The sequence below is a fragment of the Copadichromis virginalis genome, linkage group LG5 (assembly GCF_057382275.1).
Source record: "Copadichromis virginalis isolate Kocher_CV1m ecotype Utaka linkage group LG5, C_Virginalis_male_GT1.1, whole genome shotgun sequence".
NCBI lineage: Eukaryota > Metazoa > Chordata > Actinopteri > Cichliformes > Cichlidae > Copadichromis > Copadichromis virginalis.
Window position 1 is genome coordinate 32,713,708 of NC_140622.1, and position 19,264 is coordinate 32,732,971.

The following is a 19,264-nucleotide window of genomic DNA, read 5'->3' on the forward strand; positions in this document are numbered from 1 at the left end:
TTGGCTGAGCAGTGGTGGGAAAAAAAATCACAGTAATCAAAATAATGATTTTACTTCCTGCAGCTAACAGATGACACCACCTGATGGTTTAATACTTTTCACTCTGTTCTATATCAGTCAACGCAGCACAGCCAAAAGGTGAAAAACATTCGCTGGCACATGAATCATGTTTCTGAGAAAGTATATGTTTGAGGCTTTTTATCTGCATCTTTCTTGCATCACTCTGTGTCTGCAACCATGTGGCTCTGATTTGATTAGATGTTCTGCTGCAGAGAACCATGCTATGATTTGGGGAAGATGGGGGAGGTAGCAAGAACAGGTCAGGGCTTGTAAATCCCTTTTTCCTTTCATTGTAAAAAATCAGTTTCCCTGCAGAGCAATCTCTCCCAAAGGGCTCAAAGCAGCTGGTCTTCTACCAGGCTCTCTCCTAAACAGGCTGCCACTGCTCCAGTCTCTCGACTGCCGTCCATTTATTAGCAGCACGTTGAGATGTCTTAAAGAGAGAAGCCCATATTTGCATGTACTTTTAGCATGCTGGCAGCCTGCCCTGTTTCCCCAGCTGAAAAGGATTGCGGCTTCTATATCTATAAAGATTTTCCAGCGCAGTTAAGCTACAAAAGTGAGATTTCAGTTCATCAAGCTTTAAACCATCTGCACTGGAAAAGATTTGCGGACTTTAACGCACTCACACATCTATAAGCTAATTCTAAAATAGGCGATTCAGAGGTTTGACCAGTTTTCAGATGCTTTCAGAGGTTAGCGTTTAATTCTAATCCAATATATAAAATCTGCAGGCAGAAGAAATGCAAGCCAGGTTAGTATATGTGGAAAGAGGGAGGGAGGGATATTTATACATTTTATAATCAAAACCAGTACATCTCTTTAGTGACTGCATGTTGGTGGATCTAACAAGGACATGCATGGTAGTGAATGACTGTCACTACAAAAGTTGATAGACTGCGAAAATAAACCAAGGGCAATCTTATACCAGACGGTTTCATGTGTTGTATATAAACACAAGAGAAACTGTCAAAGCTGCTGCCAAATCACACGGATTCTTAAAATTCTTAAAAGTTTTCTTTTAATACAACAAACTTTGTACATTCTCACCCACCCATTTCAACTGTTAAACACTTCAGATGGACTAAAGAATACAATATGTGTGTTGTTTGCTTCTGTGGGCAGACTTGGGCATTACAAACAAAGTCTGAGCTGTCTGGCACAGGGATATGCGTGGAATTACATTTGTGTCAAAAGCAGCACGCGAGATAAAACATGAGCGTGAGAAAATAACTTCATTTCATAGACGCAGGTATTCATTGCCTCTCTCAGAATTCAATTCCTCGCTTGTAAATTCAACAACCCGTACACGTAGAACAGAGTTATCATACTTTTATTTCATACTGCCTTTTTGTTTTTAACTCAGTTTAGTTTCAGTTAGTTAGATTTTCCTGTTTCGGTTTAGTTTGTATTGTTTGGAAAAGTTTAGTTTTAGTTTTGTTTTTATTAGTTTCAGTGTCTTATTTTATTTATCATTATTATCATAATTATTACTATTACTATTATCATTATTATTATTATTATTATTATTATTATTATTATTATTATTATTATTATATGGAGGACGTGTCAGAGGCCAAAATTTAGGAAAATTTGTACAGATATTACAATAAAAAGTTGGCTCCGGATATCTTGTGGATATCCAGAGTCTCATTAAACAGGTCTATCAGGTTTAGGTTAACATGTTAAGCCATAATAACTGCGTTATGCTATATTTGTGCACTCTTGTCATGACAGACTATAGGAGTGCAGTGGTTTCAGTCTCTTTTAAAGATTTCTTCAGTATTAAAGTGATCTGGTCATAATTGTCAGCACTTCCTTGGCTACACACACACACACACACAAAAAAACAAACAAAAAAACAGCTGATAGTTAATTCCTACCAAAATGTCTGTGAATGTTCTCAGTCAAGGAGCTTGGAAAGAAGTCCAGAAGTCCGTAAAGAAGTCCAGATGCTTTTCTTTCCAAGATCCTTAGACTTAATTCACCAACTTTATTTTGTAGGTTGTGAAGAAGTACAATATGAAACAGTGCCCATGTTGCTACCCAGTGAATCTCACTTTCAAATGGTAAATTGATCGCACCAGGCACAGAGGTTATGGTGTCACTGCTTCGAAAGTGACGAATCACATTAGTTTCCTTCTTCCTCAGTGCTCCACCCTCCCGACTCTCAAAAGTCAGATTGATCTGCGTGAGTAGAATTCAGCTTCGTGATCAGAGCTGCCTGCGAGAGTGTGAATCCGCTGCAGAGTTTGCCAAGCAGGCGCACTCATGTGAATGATGAGTTCTCTCTGAATTCAGTCCATACGAGTTGCTGAATTTATGTACAGGAAATTACAAAGTAATTTAACTGTTTGTGATAATGAATATCCACACTTGTGAAATGAAATGATTTGTTCTTGATTTTGTTTTTCCTCACACACCACTTTTGACAAATATAATTCCACAGGTGTGGAATTAAGTTCTTGACACACACAGCTCTGAGAGGAACTGAAGGAACTCCATTTAATCAGCACTCTAATTTAAATGTATTTAAACAAGTTCTAAACTGCCATCTACAAGGAGAAAAACTCCAGAAGCATGTCAGTGTTTTACAGGGTTGGAATGACCAGGCTGTTCTCATTCCCTGGGCACCATACACTGCTGTAGTTAAAAATGGTGGCATCAGAGATACGCACAAGGTGTGTTTTGGCATCAGGGACTTGATGAACCAGGCTGTGGAAAGAGTGATTTAAATCTGATCCCCTGGCATCACATTTAAAGCAGGGCATGGTTAATGAGAGGCATATTTGAACTTAAACCTAACTGTGAGTTTTTGGTGCCTAAACCTAGCCAGCAAGTAAAAATGCAAGTAAATATGAAATAGTGTGTATTGTGCAGTCTCCTGACATGTTTAGGACTTAATCCACCAGCACCTATCTGATCTCCAAATACAAACTTTATTTAATATCTTTCTGCTTTCAGTGTACTGAATTATCTACACCGTGGGACACCTTGTGTGCATATCTGAAACCCAAGTAACATCTAAGAGAAGAGCAAAAACGTAATGCACTGGGATAAAAATGTGTTTAAAAGAGTGGATAGTGTAACAACGTGAAGATATGAAATCCAGTATGGTGTGACATCCTTCAAATGGAGATCTGTTTAAAGATAATTTATTTGACAGCGATTTAAGCAGTGTCCTGATTTACTATCACTCTCATTTAACAAATCTGAATATGTACGAGGATTTACACAAGTTCTGTCAGTTCCTGTCACTCCCACTCAGTAGCTCAGAAGTAATGATTATCTAAAATAAAGAAGATGTGTAAATTGCATTTACTACACCTGCTTCATTTCTGTGTCAATGAGCAGCAATGACTTCTGTCTTTACATTGAAGTCATCCTTATCTGCATAGTATGAAGTTGTTATAATGAGTGGCGCACAATAGCACAGTTTCCAAAAGATCATCTCACATTATAAAGTTCCTGACCCCAATTTACAGTTAATACGTTCAAGTGGATGAGAGTCTGCAGCTTGTGTGTTCAGTATGATCCGTGCGAGCGAATCAAGGCTACATTAAAAAATGAGAGGTATTCATGACGTGCGAGCAGGAGCGGGGGGAAGGTGGCGTGTCACGATCACACCAGAAATTCCAGACGGGAAGAAGACAGTTGCTCAGACAGTGACAACTTTGTTTTCCAGCCGCCTTCAAAGGAATACTTGGTGTACATGACTGCAGGAATTTGAGTGTGTTTTGTAAACAGAAAGGTTGAGCGGGGACACAAGAAGAGGGGATCAGGGAGAAAGTCAAAAGAGACAAAAGCGGGGAGTGGCACCGAGTTTATCATAAATCCATTTGCTTAATTGACGAAGTTAACTCCATAAAGTTTATAGAAAATCACTTAGAAAACAGCGAGCTGATTACGTTGTCACCCCTTTTTGCTTCATGACCTTTATTTATTATCTTTTTTAATTATCAGAGCTTCATGCTCTTGAATGTAAAAAGTAAATAAATGATTGCACGCTCAGTCATTTATGCACCTCAGTGTATAGCTAATACACTCAATGTTAATGAATAATGTATTCACGTTACGCTCAGTTTGACAGCCCACAGACCAAAAGATCATGGCCTTTTCACCAAGATGCATATACAGCTGAGGTGTTTTTTCTGTTCTGCTTTCCTGTATAAATGGAAATGAGAGGGAAAAGATCCATAAAATCTACCCTGAAAAAAAAAATTCAAATGACTACTGAAAGATTTATGAATAAAATCAATTAGTTAACTAATTTAGAGAATCCATGTGCTAATTCTCTTCTGGGGAGTCATAATTAAATTCTTATTGCTTATTTAAAGCCTGTAGCTGTGGCTCAGGTAGAGTGGGTTTCCAATAATCGCAGGGTTGGCAGTTCGATCCGTGGCTTCTCAACATGCTGAAGTGTCCTTGGGCAATACACTGAACCCCAAGTTCCTCCTTTTGGCTCAGTATCAACAAGCACATGAATGTGGTTTATGTATGGGTTGCTGGCTTACTACCAGAACAGCCTTCTCTCAAGGCTCTGTCAGTACTGAGGTCCAGGTGCATGCTGAGGCCTCCTGTCTGTCTGCCTGGCTGACCTACACTGGCACCCACCATATGTGCCCTTCTCAACACCTTCTGTCACTGTCACACTGCGTGGCATGTATACCGGTGGTCCCTGTCTGACTCTCAGTTTATTTTCTATTTTTCAGCTTGCATCTCTGGCATTTTGCTGATACTGAGCTGCTGCTCCACTGAGAAAATTTCTAAATATTTTATCTCAAGTTTGTTTGATTTTTTTTCTTACCTTGGTCTGTTAGTGATGTGAACTGCATATGCATGAGGATGTATTATAACTTTTTAAGATACTATATAGTGAATGAAGCACACATAAGGCTTTTCAAACAGAAACAAAATGTTACGTTTCAAGTCTGATCGATAAAAATGCCACTGTACTAAACAAAGGCAGTCAATCAGTGGCCGTGGCCCAAAAATAATATATCTTTTGTAACGGGTTTCAGTGCCCTCAAGTTAACAACGTAGTAGCCACATTGGCTTTTTGGTGTACTGACACATTCTGGCGGTCCCAGCTGGCTCTGTACCAGTGCTTTTCACACCATGGCCCAATGGAGCAGCAAAGGACTTGGTAGCCTGGTTACAGTGGACCTGGGCAATTTGGACCATAATTAAGTCATAAATCTTCTCTAGACCATATGAAAAGGCTGCACCCGATTACACGCTGCCCCCACCGCCACCCCACCCGGGTTCCCTCGCACAATCAGCCAGTTCACCTGATAAGAAACCAATTCAGTTCCTCTGCTTTTCAATAGCATTAGCAGCAGCTCACCTTGAGTTAATGAAACGCCTAAACAAATATGTCCTCTGAAATCTAATATACTCAACCAGAATGCAATATGGCAAACACACTGAGGATATGGAGATCTCATTCATCTGTCTGCAGAATACCGATAAGTACTCACTGAGGTAAGAGATGATCTCTATTCTATGCACTGAAATTGATGATACAGCATATCTAGAGTAAGCTATAACATAAATGTCAGTTCTGTTCTTAGCCATTATTTATTCATGTCTTGTCTGCATACAATAACTGGATGGATTTCTCATAAAATCCCTACTGACATAATCCCAACTTCAACCAGTCTCAAGCAGAACCAATTTAAAGGGCCGCCTGGCAATGGTGGTTTATTTAAAAAATGAGGCAAAAATCACAAAACCTAGGAAATGAAAACATCTAAAATATACTGATAACGCTGCTATTTGTCTGTGTGGCTACTACAAAACAATGTAATTTGCCTTATTGCTACATCTTTTTGCTTCACCTTACTGCTACTTTCATTTGACTGAAATCTACTAAGTTAAAGATTGAGTCAGACAAATGAAAAGCTCCCCAAGAATACAGTGAGATGTAAAACAAAACTGCAAGTTGGTGCAGAGTGAGAAATTCTCTCTGGACAGTCATGCACAGTCATGAGTATACTGACAAAAACTGGATTTGCTGGATATAACCTCTTTTTTTTCACAATGCACGTGTTCAGTAATTCACTGCTTAGAGGAGGTAATGACACACTTGTTGTAAATCTTCTTACCAAACATAAGATGGACAAATATAAAATCTATCCTCACCGCATCATGTTCACTGCACAGAAGAGCAATCTCTTTAAAAGAGCTGAACTATTTTGGGGCATTTGTCTAGTTTACGTCTGTTTGCCTCTTTTTTTCCTTCCTAGGTTAGATTAACTAATGAAATGTAATGAAATGATTATTTTACTTATTTAAAAAATAATAAATAAACATGACTTCCCTTTCCTGTCTAACTCTTTGCCCATAAAATATTTGCACAGAGTAGTGACTTGAAAGAAACTGCAGTTAATAAATGAAATTGCAGGCCAATGGTGAACGTGATATATACAGATGTTTTTCATATTTTTTGGAGGACAAGGTAAGTCAGGCACTGAATACGCTAGCAAGAAATCTATTCACTTTTTTTCTTGGCCTTGTGTTGGCAGTACAAGCCACACATTCACACACTATTTTATTCTATGCACACCCTGCTGTTACACAGACTAATGGAGGCATCCTGGGATATTTGGAGTTCAATACAGTATTTTACCAAAGGAAACTTTTACTTGTATACCCACTAACTCCTGAGCTAGACCCTCAATTTCTTTATTCTCCCCCTGAAAGGAAGGGAGGGAGTATGTAATCAGTTGTGCTTGTTTGTTTGTCCATTTGTTAACATTCTAGCAGCCCTAGTTTTCAAGATATCATTTTCAAATTTTGTGCGATGGTAGATACAGCTCGAGGTGATTTAATCTTGGTGAAAATTAGGTCAAGGTGACACCAAATTTGAAGAAACAGTAAAAACTTTATTTTACCCACGTATTGTCTTCACACTTTACAACAATTTAGCAGGCTTTGGTGGTCACAAGTACCTTTGTTGGCTAAGCATAGTTAACACCCAAGGTCAGAACTGGCTTGAAAATAAATCACAGCAAACGATATTGAGTAATATATCATATGGAAGGGCATGGAGAGAGCCTTTTTATTTTTTCAATATGACACCCTATGACATCACAATGGCACCATAACAGGCTGACATCGTCATATCGTAATAATAAAAACTAGAAATATCAAAAGTTTTAGTATAGCCCTTGTCCTGCAGGGAGAGTTGCACTCTGAGTGCTCTGGTTTCATTTATAATATTGTTCCACACCCAGTATCAACTATCAGTATAACTAATTTAGAATATGTATACATATAGTGCACCACAAAATGTTTGTGAGGATGGTCTTGTGGCATAACTACAGATGCATTACCCAGAAATGGCTTTTTCGCTGCTGTAAAGCATCTCTTTTGCAACTCTCTGCCTGATTTCCAGTGCATATTTCATGTCCCATATAAGTAACATATAAATACAGTGAAGCCAAAGTAAATGGCTTAAGTGTGACTCATTATTACAAAAAAGGCTTAGAAGCACATTTCAAGGCTTCTGCGTATTGCACACAATACAAGGTTTGGGGAATTAGTCATACGCTTATAAAACAGGCTCAAACGGCATTCAGCCCAGAATTTGCTTTTGTGTGGCATTACACTGTGTAATCAAGCGCCACACTTTCCAGGGCAATCATGTCCTTTATCACAGAGGAACTGTCGCCAACCACCTACAGAGTGGGAGGATAAGCCTTGTAGGTAATAGCGTGTGGTGGGTGCTTGATTGGGTATGGAGAGTGAGAAGTTTTGCTCACGCCCCCCCCCATACCCCACCACCCTTTACACCATCAAGTCATAGCAGAAGAGGCAGCCATCCGTACAAGTAATGAGACACACTTTTACGCCACTTGCTTCAAATTTTCTTTTTTGTCGCTTTCACAGAACGCTCTAGCCGATGGTCCAAAGCAGGTCGGATTTACATGCATGTATCTACAAAAATTCATAGACTCTGGCTTTTGTTTTCTCCATCTCACGCTCTCATTTTCATTGTAAGGGGAGGCATAAAACTGCCTGAGTTAATTAGGGGTGACACGATGTTTATGTAACCTCCAAGCCTCACAAACCAGACGCAATTATGGCCTCCAGTCCCTGTGACCCCAGCCTGTAGCGTAGCACGGCAAAACTCCAATCCTGTGTCCCTGGAGTGAGCAGTAAGGTGATGGGGGAAGGTGGGAACGTGGACAGGGGGGGAGCAAGAGTTGAGTTCTTTTCACAGCTCCATCTGACGGGAGCTCTCGCTGCCTAATCCAAAGTGACGGACACTTCAGTGGAGAGGGCACAGAGCCCCCCAATTTCCGCCAGGACCCCTCGGCAGGAGAAGCAGAGAAGCCAAGGGTTGGGGTGGCAGACTTATTGTGGCCCAGTGAGACAGAGTGGGGCAGGGGCCTCATTACAACGCTTAACTGCACTCACAGGCCCTCATTAACCCACCACACCAGTGACTCAAATCAAAACAGACAATAAAAAGAGGTCTGTGCTTGAATAAAGGCCTCTGTTTTAGTGTGACAGAGTTTCAGCATTGTAACGGAGCACTTTATGGAGCTTTTAAACAAACAAATCACATACGTTTGTTACAACGGGTCACTTTAAATAAAGGATTTCCCTCTTGTAGATATCATCATTCAACTTGCATACAGTTCTCTCGTTGTTTTTCTTTTTTTTTAAAAAGGCACAAGGAATTTATGATTCAAAAATGAAGGGCACCAACATGGTGCTGTAAGAAGCGCATTTATAAGACTGCCTGCAGTGCAAAGGCATGGATGATGAGTGATGACAGACACCTAAGCCTGCTGCCAATGGAATGCAAAGCCAGTGCAAAGATTAAGTGCAGGCTGTATCCCTCCGCTCATCAGTGCTTTGGGAAACGAAGCTTAGCCCGCCAAATGATGCGTTTCATAGACACAATTAAAGAACAAATCAATTCAGCTGCCTCGGTAAAATAATCAGAGATGCGGTGGCTGAATTTGGCTGCAATTGCATAGTGGAAAGCTTGGAAAGCGCCAACCATTGCACAAGAATGATTAAATAAGATTTTGATTTCTATAAAATCCTAAAGATTACAACGTTGCCCCACTTATCAAGATGTTTTATATTAACATACTAAAATACTGGTTTCTCGTTCATTTATGAAGGTTTTTTTAGTCTACAAGGTAGCTCATACATTGCGATACTAGCCTTGCTTTTATTACTTTTTTTAAAATATAATTCCACAACCAAGTGGCTGCATGCGTATAAAGCTGTAATCACTGAACCGCAGATGAAGTGGGGAGACAGCAGCAAGCCTGCTCTCAGCTCCTCAGTCTGAAATACATGGTGATGAGGTCACACTGTAAAGACCAGCAGGCCATCACATTCTGTCTGTCACATCATCAACGGCACTCTCCTTCCCATTTACAGCCCTTAATCTGCATACATCACCATGCAGGAAAGAAACAGACATAGTGGAGCGTTATGTGCTCTGCATTATGTGCTTGTAGAGGGGTTTGAGCAATGAAGAGGTTCTCTACAAGGAGTGTGTGACAAAGGGGAGAAGTACAGAAATAAACACAGTGAGAAGAGGAGAGAAGAGAAGAGAAGAGAAGAGAAGAGAAGAGAAGAGAAGAGAAGAGAAGAGAAGAGAAGAGAAGAGAAGAGAAGCCACATGGGGAGTATAATGTGCAGAAAAAGACAGATGGGTCCACTTACCAGCCTGGTTAGTGGTAATGTTGACTGAGGCATACTGAGGGGAGTAGGGGCTCTGATCTGACACCCCGTTGACAGCCTGCACCTCAAACGTGTACTGTGTGTGGGCCAACAGGTCACTAATGTAGACCCGAGTTTCTGTCAGGCCCAACTGGCGGGGTAAAAACTGAACGTTGTCCCCACATCGGGTGCACCCTCCTCGGCCTCCGCCACAGCTTTTGCAGATGATGTTGAAGACTACATCCTCGCGGCCCCCTGAATCTCGAGGGGGCATCCACTCCAGCATTACAGAGGTTTCATTTACGCTGGAGATCACATTTTGCGGCGCTGAGGGGACAGCTGGAAAACACATAAATGTGTGCATTTATTCTAAATGCTGAAAAGTGCGAAGAAAAATTAATCAATAAAAAGGGAAAGAACACTTCAAGAAACAAATGAAAATGTAAAGAGGATCCAAGTCACTATTTTGACTCCAATTTTTGTCACATTACAGCCTTTACTTTTTGTGGGAAGGGGGGGGGGGGGGGTCAAACTGGAGCAAAGTAAAAATATAATAACTATAAAGTTGATGCAAAAATGAAGCCAGGCAAGACTTACCGACTAACAGGCTAACTTTATCATTTCATTTAGAGTTGGTCCTGTTTCATGAAGTTTGTTATTGAAATTATAATACGAAGCCCCCTGAACCAAACAAAGCAGTAATTTAAATGTAAAACAAATGTTTTCCAAACATAAACTCATTGCGTACTTATTTCTAATATAAAGCATCATTTTTCCAGAAGGATTTTCCTAATCTTAAACACAGCTTAATTGTAGCATTGGCACATCATCTTCTCGATTCTCGTTCTTTTGTTTTGTATTTTTCCATTTTTCGGATAAGACTTTTTTTTTTCTTTTTTTTACTAATGCAACATCAGTGGTGGTTTCCCAAAAGAGCCCACCCAAAGAATACACATGGAAATCAGCTTTCAGCTGTACCTAGCACAATACTTGTATTGTGCATTGTCACTTTTTAATATCTAATAATCAGTGATTAAAAAATTCTATAGAGATTTGCAATAGCATTGCAATATATACACAAATGTTGCAGCGTTTGCCATTAAATGAAAATTGCTTCTAGGTGGACCAGTGATGTATGAGGATCATGGACAAAAAAAAGGGAAAGAAAGACGATGAAATGTGTTTTTATTCATTATGTTATTCAAGCCAAACCTTTAAAGACATGTTTAGTTCTATATAGAATTGGTGTAATTTTGGGATGGAAGTTGTATTGTGTCCTTGATGGTGTGGAGGGCAAAATTACCAACCCTATTTAAACAGGAGCAGAGAAAAAGCCCGCAAAGATACTGTACAGTCATTTTGAGGTCCGTGCTGACTGCATTCCAAGCTGGCAGCGCCTCTTCCCTCGGGATGCCCATTTACACTTTCTCATTTTCAATGCTGGTGTCCACTCCATCAAGTGTTTTCTTAACATCTATTCTTGACAATTTTCTCATGGAGCATCGTATAGAGTTACTGCAGCGGAGAGAAACCTACTGTTTCTCCTATTGAGACATTCTTAGCAGCTAGGCATTATAGAGTGGAAACTTTCCACATGGTGCTACATGTTGAGTGACAGGCCAAACAAACAAACAATGAGAACTGTTTAGCTTTTACAGACATGTGCACCTAATTATGGTAGACGTATCCTCCAGGACTAATGAGATAAACAATTCCACTCCGCCCACAACATCCTAAAATCTGAATCGATCATTTCTTATTTAACCTCGTTTTAATTGGCAGCAATTAACAGATCTCTGGCTCTGGAAGAAAGCCCACTGGAGTGCCCTTCTTGGTGTCTCTTATACATAGAAACATAACTCCTTGGCATCTCCTTCCTGGGGAGGAGGACTAATATCCGCCCCATTAGCTGGCGGGCCGCTCTGATGGGCCCATTCCCTTGCTTTAATCAGGCCGGGCCCTGCTGCTCTTAATACGGGTGACGTGACGCTGTTGCTTTCTCATTCACAACAGCTGCTCAACTCCCAGAGCCAGGCTTATGCAAATCTCCTTTGTTGGAGACCATCAAATCTTTTCCCTCCTCTCTCTGTTTCAATAGACAGAGGGGGAGTGTGAGGAAAAAAAATACTATCGAAGCATTGATAGAGGCTTTTTTATCCCACTTTCTCCCATTTTGTTTTAGTTAGACTGCGCTCTATGCAGTAATTCCGTCTTTTTCAAATACACGCACCCATTCTCCCTCAAATTCCTCCTTCGTGTCTTTCTGCATGTCTTTCCCTCGCACTTTACCCCTCCCTTGCTCACTTTTGCTTAGGTCTATCCCCGGCCCGTCTCTCTCGTCCAACCTCTATGTCAGTCTCAAATTCAAATTCAAACAGCTTCATTGGCATGACAAGAGAGGGTCTCGCCTCAGCTCATTCTCCAAGTCTGCCCCCTCACATAGCTATGCGGCCTGTCCCAGTAACCTCTGGTCTGGTTTGGAGTACGGACTGTGTGATGTTGAGGAGGGGCAGCTGAAGCTTGTGTGCTGGGTCAGATCTGTGGACAGCCACACTATGAGCATGTCAGCATCCCTTTCGTGTGAGGGACAGCTCTGACAGGGTTTCTGTTTGGAGTTACACAGACTACCACTGTCCTTTGATCCCGGAGCGCTTCTGCTTGTGCTTGTGACATGTGTGTGTCAGAAAGCTCATATCTGACGCCAAAACGTTTTCCATTCATGTCTGTGTATTATGTGCAAGTAATTGGCAAGTTCATATATCACAGCTTCAGTACCATACATACTTGTGCAAGGCATCTGGAGAGGATCTGAGTCGGTGCGATAGTATCCATTTCGGCAAACGCAGTTAATAGCACCTTCACTGGTGGTACGGCTGTTGATGGGACACTGCATACAGGGCTCATCTCCTTGAGTCGGCTTGAAAAAGCCTGACAGACAGGCTAAAAGAGAGAAGAGAAGAATTTTTAAAATCACAAGCAGCTGATTTTCAAAAAGCAGACTGCATGTGAATACATTTTTGTATGACTGAAGTACTAGGTTTCTATAATACTATACTCATCATTGTGGCAGTCTTAAAAAGGGTAGCCATGTAATTCCCTGTATATATGCATCCACTGCCAATGCATAGTTCATATTGTGTTATAAAAGAAAATCCATCAAGTTACCAGAAATCAAATTTAAAAACAAAAACATACACACCATAAATCAAACAAAGATATATCAGAGCAACCCTGAATATAAACACACACTCTTGCATGCCACTGCAGATATGGCTACATGTACGTTTGCTCTGAATTATTCACCACGCTGTAGTTGCCTGAGAAATCTCTGAAGTGCCCCGCTTCCTGTTAAGATCCCTTTTAAGGGCCTCTTTCTGGAAACATGGGAGGAAAGTTACATTTATCACAGAGACTGTGATGAACACACACACGGCTCAGCCATTAAATGTTTTATCTGTGCATCTGACTTTGTGTGGGTGAATCACAGGCTCTACCACTGGGTACATCTGTTTGCGTGTTGCCACAAGCGCCACTCATTGCTGCGATAAACAAACTAACTTAGCTGTCTATGAAATCCCCTTATCCTCCCCTTTCCAGTCACATTCCACCTAAACCTTCACTGCTTAAAAAAAATAAAATAAAATAAAATAAAAATAAATAGCCTTTTTTTCAGCATTTGCACCTGCACCATGTCGAGAGATTTTCTCGTATCTCGGGCCAAAAAAGCTACGGTTTTGCTTCAGGTAATCCAGCTCCCACCTGCCCCTCCGATAAAAGAATATAGAGGTGTTGAGACGGAGACATGAAATAGTAACATGAAAAATTTACACACGGGACACACTGCATATCGGTACGTTAAAAGCCCTCGGGTCTTTCGGTGCTTTTTCTGGGTAGAAAGCAAAATGGATTTAGTGCGATGAAAAGAAACAAAAGACAGAAGATGAATGCTTCCTTGCATATTTCTTTTATTTGAAAATTTAAAACTGTTGATTTATATAGGGTCCTTTTTTAAAATGCACTTCAAACAATTTCTCTTCCTCATTAAGAAAACAAGTTATCCAATTTTCTACTAGTATTAAAAGCCTTACTATTACACGACTGCCATTTCTACACTGTAAAGTTATAAAAACACAGCCATTATTTCATTCTGAGACTATACTGGCAATTACAGCTCCACTGTAGCATCTGGAATGTGGAAATATCAGCAGCTGCAACTCCCATTTAAAGGAGGTCATTTCACAAGGCAGAATTAGTCCGGATCCAATCCCAATGTTTAGATTATGCAGACACCAGTGTACTCATAGACCATACAGGCCACAGATTAATGGCCTTTTTCCCTTTTGGAACTCGACATACATTTCTCAGAGCCATCACCTTCGACCACCATGAAGAACAATTCTCTGTAGTTCAACAAATCATAATAGTTTAGCCGTATCACCTACAGACAGTAGAGTAAAACATGCGCTACTACTTTACGAGGGGGCACTTTAAAAGAAACTTCATTAATACAGTTTACCGTGAAAGCTAGTTTCATTAAAACTAACAAGAAACAGAAGAAATCATTTCTTTCATTCACTGAAAAAGTTACGCCTTAAAGACAAAAAGTACAAACAAACAAAAAACAGTGTTTTGTTACTGAATAGCACAAACGCCAGAATGGCAGAAAATTATTCCTGAACAAAACGGAGACAATCTTAAACATCTCCTCACTCAGTATTAGCTTTGACATGTTTTTCTACCACCGTGATTGATGGCTGAAAAATGTTTCGGGGTACAGCGTGAAACATGAGGCCTGGACATTCACCCTGCCAGTCAACGGGGTCTGTGAATGAGGCCCGGGCAACAGCTATGCGGGGAATTGCGATCGAACTTCAGCGGCGCAGTGAGGTCTATGAGAGCGAGGCGCTCTGAGGAGCAACACCAAAGGAAAAGGCATAAAGAGGTAGTCGGGGTGGGGGCGTAAGGACAGAAACAAAGAAAGGAGAGGGGCGATGTGGGGAATGGCTGTGTTTGGAGGGTTTTCAGCCAAGGATTCGAGTGCATCACTGGGCCCACAGTGAACGTACAGTATGTGCTGTAACAGTATGCAGACGGTGCATAACAATCAGAACAATGACTTGCGGAGAAAAATGGAAGTATTTAAATGATTAGCACTTATAAAGCCACATGATGCCATGCTACCACAGTGGTTGCATTTAAATACTCTGTGGCAGCTGTTGGATGGCAAAATGGTAGTTAATTCTTATTTTCCCACCAAGTCCCAAACCATCAAACATCTTTTTTTTTTTTACTGTCTACTGTAAGCACATTCAATTAGGCGTGGAAAAAGTTTAAAAAAGCATTCTTTGTTCATCAATTTTCAAACATTTCTACACACTTACAAGTTCCTGTAACACCACAAAAGGTCAAACTGTAACCAATCACATGAGAGCAGAACAAAACTCATCATGGGCAAGTAAATAACATTTCCACTTCGAGTGACTACCTACAACAGCGTTGCTCACTGTGTTAACACCTATTCAAGTTACAAGGAGAAATGTCTGTAAAAAACATCCTATGCCATTTCAAGAGGACACTGAATTATATGTCTTGGCTTTCCTGTGTGCTTCACCAGGGCCATTATTTTGGGGAAATATTTAGGGAATTTCCATTTTACTCTCGGATGACAGATTTTAAGAGTTGCACAGTTGTCTGGTGTCAGATGTAGAGAAGCAGAGACACGGAGAGCAGTGATTAAAAATCAGATCAGAGCTTTAATTCCCTACCTCCCTGCCTGCCCGGATTGCTGCTGCTGAGCGGTTTGATCATCATGCTGGCAGTCTTGCTCAACATGTGAGAACTAAAGGCTGTTATTTTGGATGCTCCTTCAAACTTCAGATATCCTTCTGGCAAGAAAGGTTTAATTACTGCAAGAATATTCATTGAAAAGGGCTCCTCTGTTGCTCCTGCTTCCTATACACACACACACACTGCTATTAATATCATCAATGGCAGCAATCAAACATGCCAAGTTTTCCTATTAGATCTCTGGAGACTGTGAACGTGGATTTTTGGAAATGGGACACACAATAAAACGTGGCAATAAGTCAAGAACAAAAGCCGCATAGAAAAGCTTTAAGGGAATTTATAAACACTTCAGACTCAATTTAGTGGTAGCTGTGTCAAAAGGTCCAGATCACCCCTAAAATTGGTTCCAGGCACACAGCAGGCACGTTCGCTCTTAAATCCCAAATTTGAAAAATACGTGAAAACCTCTGCCAGCAGGGCGAGATAGTTTTGTTATGTTACGTGTTCATCTGAAGAACGAGTATTGCATTACTTTAATCTAACAGTAAGTCTTAAATCGTAAACTGAATACCTTGCCCCATACACACATACCAAACCCCCAGCTGCTCGTGTCTGCCTATGTTTATGGCTTCCAATAATATATAGTGACATAAAAGCTTTAATTAGGGTTTTCTGCTCGACTCACTGAATAAAAATAGTTGTGCTGGAGCTGTGGGGTAAGGTAAGCCACTGCGCTAGGGTGCTAGTCAGTTTTTACAGCAGGTAATTTGCTGGTTGTTTCAAAGGTTTCCTGAATATTATAGCCGAAAGATTTATAACGCACTGAAGAGGAGACCTGTAGCTAAATCCACTGTGTGTGCATGTATTTATATGTGGGAGGGAGCAGGGAACCATGTTAAAAGAGAGAAGAGGGTTGAAAGCTCAGAGTATGACAGAGAAAGGAAGGGAGTGTTGTTTTCAGTGGCAATGACAACATGAATGGCTGCGCTGGCCTGTCCCCTTTGTCCAAATCAAATGTCTCTCTCTCTCTCGTGCGCGCGCACACACACACACACACACACACACACACACACACACACACACACACACACACACACACACACACACACACACACACTTTCATATCTAAATGAGGACATCTAATTGACATAATGGTTTAAAAATGGCATTTTGTCCCCATAAGGGACGTTTTTGGTCCTCACCAACACAGTACACACACACACACACACACACACACACACACACACACACACACACACACACAAAGAGACCAAACAAAATCAGGGCCTTTGACATTTCCATCATGGCTTCCTGGGAATTTGGTCACAACCAGACAATCAGTTGGGAGATACAGGTAATCCAGTCTATAAACCCCATATCTATTGTAAAAGATTAAAAATAAATAAATAAAACAACCCAGCACTTCTCCAGCCTCCGTCTCCCACCATCTCTCATCTATAGCGTGCACAACAGCAGCCTTCTTTGTCCAGGAGGATGGGCCATCACAGCAAAAACAGCACACCCTTCAAGCCCCCTCCCAACTCACTCTTTTCAGGGCCCAATCCACCCTCCCCAAAACTGCTTTATTTGATGAACACACCATCCAAGAATAGACAAGGGAGATAAAGACAGGCAAGGGGTGTGTGTTCATGTGTGGTGTTCAAGGTGTAAAAGAGAAAAGGCTGGAGGGGTGAAAAAAAAAGAAAAAAAAAGACAGAGGTGCTAGGTTTTGTGTGCACAGCAGGAAAAAGTGCTGAAAGCGGTGAAAATGGGCAGCGTCAGAGGGATTGTGTGTGTGTGTGTGTGTGTGTGTGTGTGTGTGTGGGGGGGGGGGGGGTATTTCCCTGTATTCCTCTGTGACCAAAGAGGCCCCTAGAGCGAGCCATGGACAAGTTTGGGCTTCCATTTGCTTTGGTGCTGCCCGTAAAAACTACATGAATCACTGACGGGACAAATTAGAGGCTTATATAAAGAGATTTGTTCTTTTTACAAGAGAGACCAACGCTCATTCAAAGGCCTAAATTAGATTAAGACAACCTGTTAGCTTTTGCAATGGCTTTCTCATTACCTTTACTATCATTCAGCCACAAATATAGACTATCAGCCCTTGAACTGGTCACATCTGAGTGGAGTGTAACCTTGTGAAATGTCAGTCACAGCCACAGATAAACTATAGTGGGGCAGCCACGAGTTGCGTGTCTGTTCTTGGGACCGAGGACAAACCGGCTTGCCCCCCTCTGCTTCAGCACTTCCATGGGGAACACTAGACAGCACTGTTTGCAACACAGGGTCTCTGCAATTCAATTAGGAACGCAGTCCTCCTGGCCATCTAATTCAATCAGGCTTGTGTGAAAGCTATTAGACAACTGGCATTCGCTTCACTCCACACACACATACATATGCACACACACACTGGCACACAAATGATATATTCATTTCTCCCTGTAGGTTTCCATGTCTGGTGCAATTAACAGGTCTGGGGCTCTGTGTGGCTCCTCACACTGTGAGCCAGGACAGTGCCAGTGTGTGAGGGTAACCACTGATGAACTCCAAGGTGTAAATCAACCCACACTCAAACTCAAGGATACCACAGGGTCATTTAAATGGGGTATATTGTAAGAAACTCCTGTCTGATATTCAACTTTTATAACTAAGGCAGGTCAGGAAAACTATAACAAAATTTATTCACTAGATGGGTGAAGAGGCTAAACATACACGTTTGCTGATCTTACATACATACATTTTTGCGACTTTGTGTGCTTATGTACTCACAAAGGTGACTGGACTCATGCATCCTGGGGTATGAGAGGACAGCAGAATGATTTTTCCCACTATGTACCTCAGCATTTTGCTCTAAGCTGTGTTTCCTATGCAGTTGTCACAGAGCTCAGATCCCCAATCCCCCTCCCTTCAGCAGAGTCCTTTGAGACAGATTAGGAGCCGAAGTGAGGAGCAGATTAGCTGGGAATGTGGGGCACCTGGGAAATGAGCTCCGAGGGTGTAGGCACCTTAGGAGGGCTAAGACCCAAAGCACACATACACACAAACAGGACCTGTACCGTACCTACTCCCAGGAAACTCATTTAATCCATCTTCTTCTGATGCACATACATCAACACATAAATAAGTAGAGGCCGTAAAGCAGAAAGCTACTAATAAACCCCATCTGGCCATGGCCCAAAGGACAATTTCAGCTCATACTTCAAGGGCTTAACCTCATATATGTGCCACGTATATGAGGCTCACCATCACAAGGTTTGGTATTTACAAGGACAAAAAAAAGTTTTCAGAATGTCAGCGGCAGCTAAAAATATTCTGCAAGGGAAATATTCATCATGTAACAACTGGTGTAAATTAATTTCCAACTAACTGACCTTATTTCTTATTATCTCTTTAACGTTGGCCATAAATAACACAGGGGAGCAACAAGGCACAGATATAGTACATATTACGCTCAAGTATTTTTGGTCTCTTTTGAATTTTTTATAAAGCAGATTTTGATAAAGTAATTTGTATTTTGTTAACTATAATCACAGTTGATTTTTGGAAAATATTGCATACATGTACGCAGCTGGGGATAAAACGGATTTTTCTTTCTGGCTCCAATTAATTGGACAGATATGTTTTAATTAATCTATTCAACTTAATTCTTTTAAGACATCAGAAATTTTCTGTTGAAAAAGGCCTCAACACGGTTCCAGTCCCAACCCCCAAGAGATATTCA

At 41.0% G+C, this 19,264-nt stretch overlaps 1 protein-coding gene across 2 annotated transcripts in view; it reads right to left on the reverse strand.

Annotated features, from left to right (window-relative positions):
- Positions 1-19,264, reverse strand: part of ephb2b (eph receptor B2b) — a 126,738-nt gene that overhangs the window by 25,038 nt on the left and 82,436 nt on the right. For both annotated transcript variants that reach the window (XM_085457387.1, XM_085457385.1), the window contains exons 4-5: positions 12,538-12,693; positions 9,757-10,092 (exon numbers count right to left, since the gene is read on the reverse strand). In XM_085457387.1, coding sequence (XP_085313513.1) covers positions 9,757-10,092; positions 12,538-12,693 — 492 coding nt within the window. The remainder of the gene's footprint in view (positions 1-9,756; positions 10,093-12,537; positions 12,694-19,264) is intronic.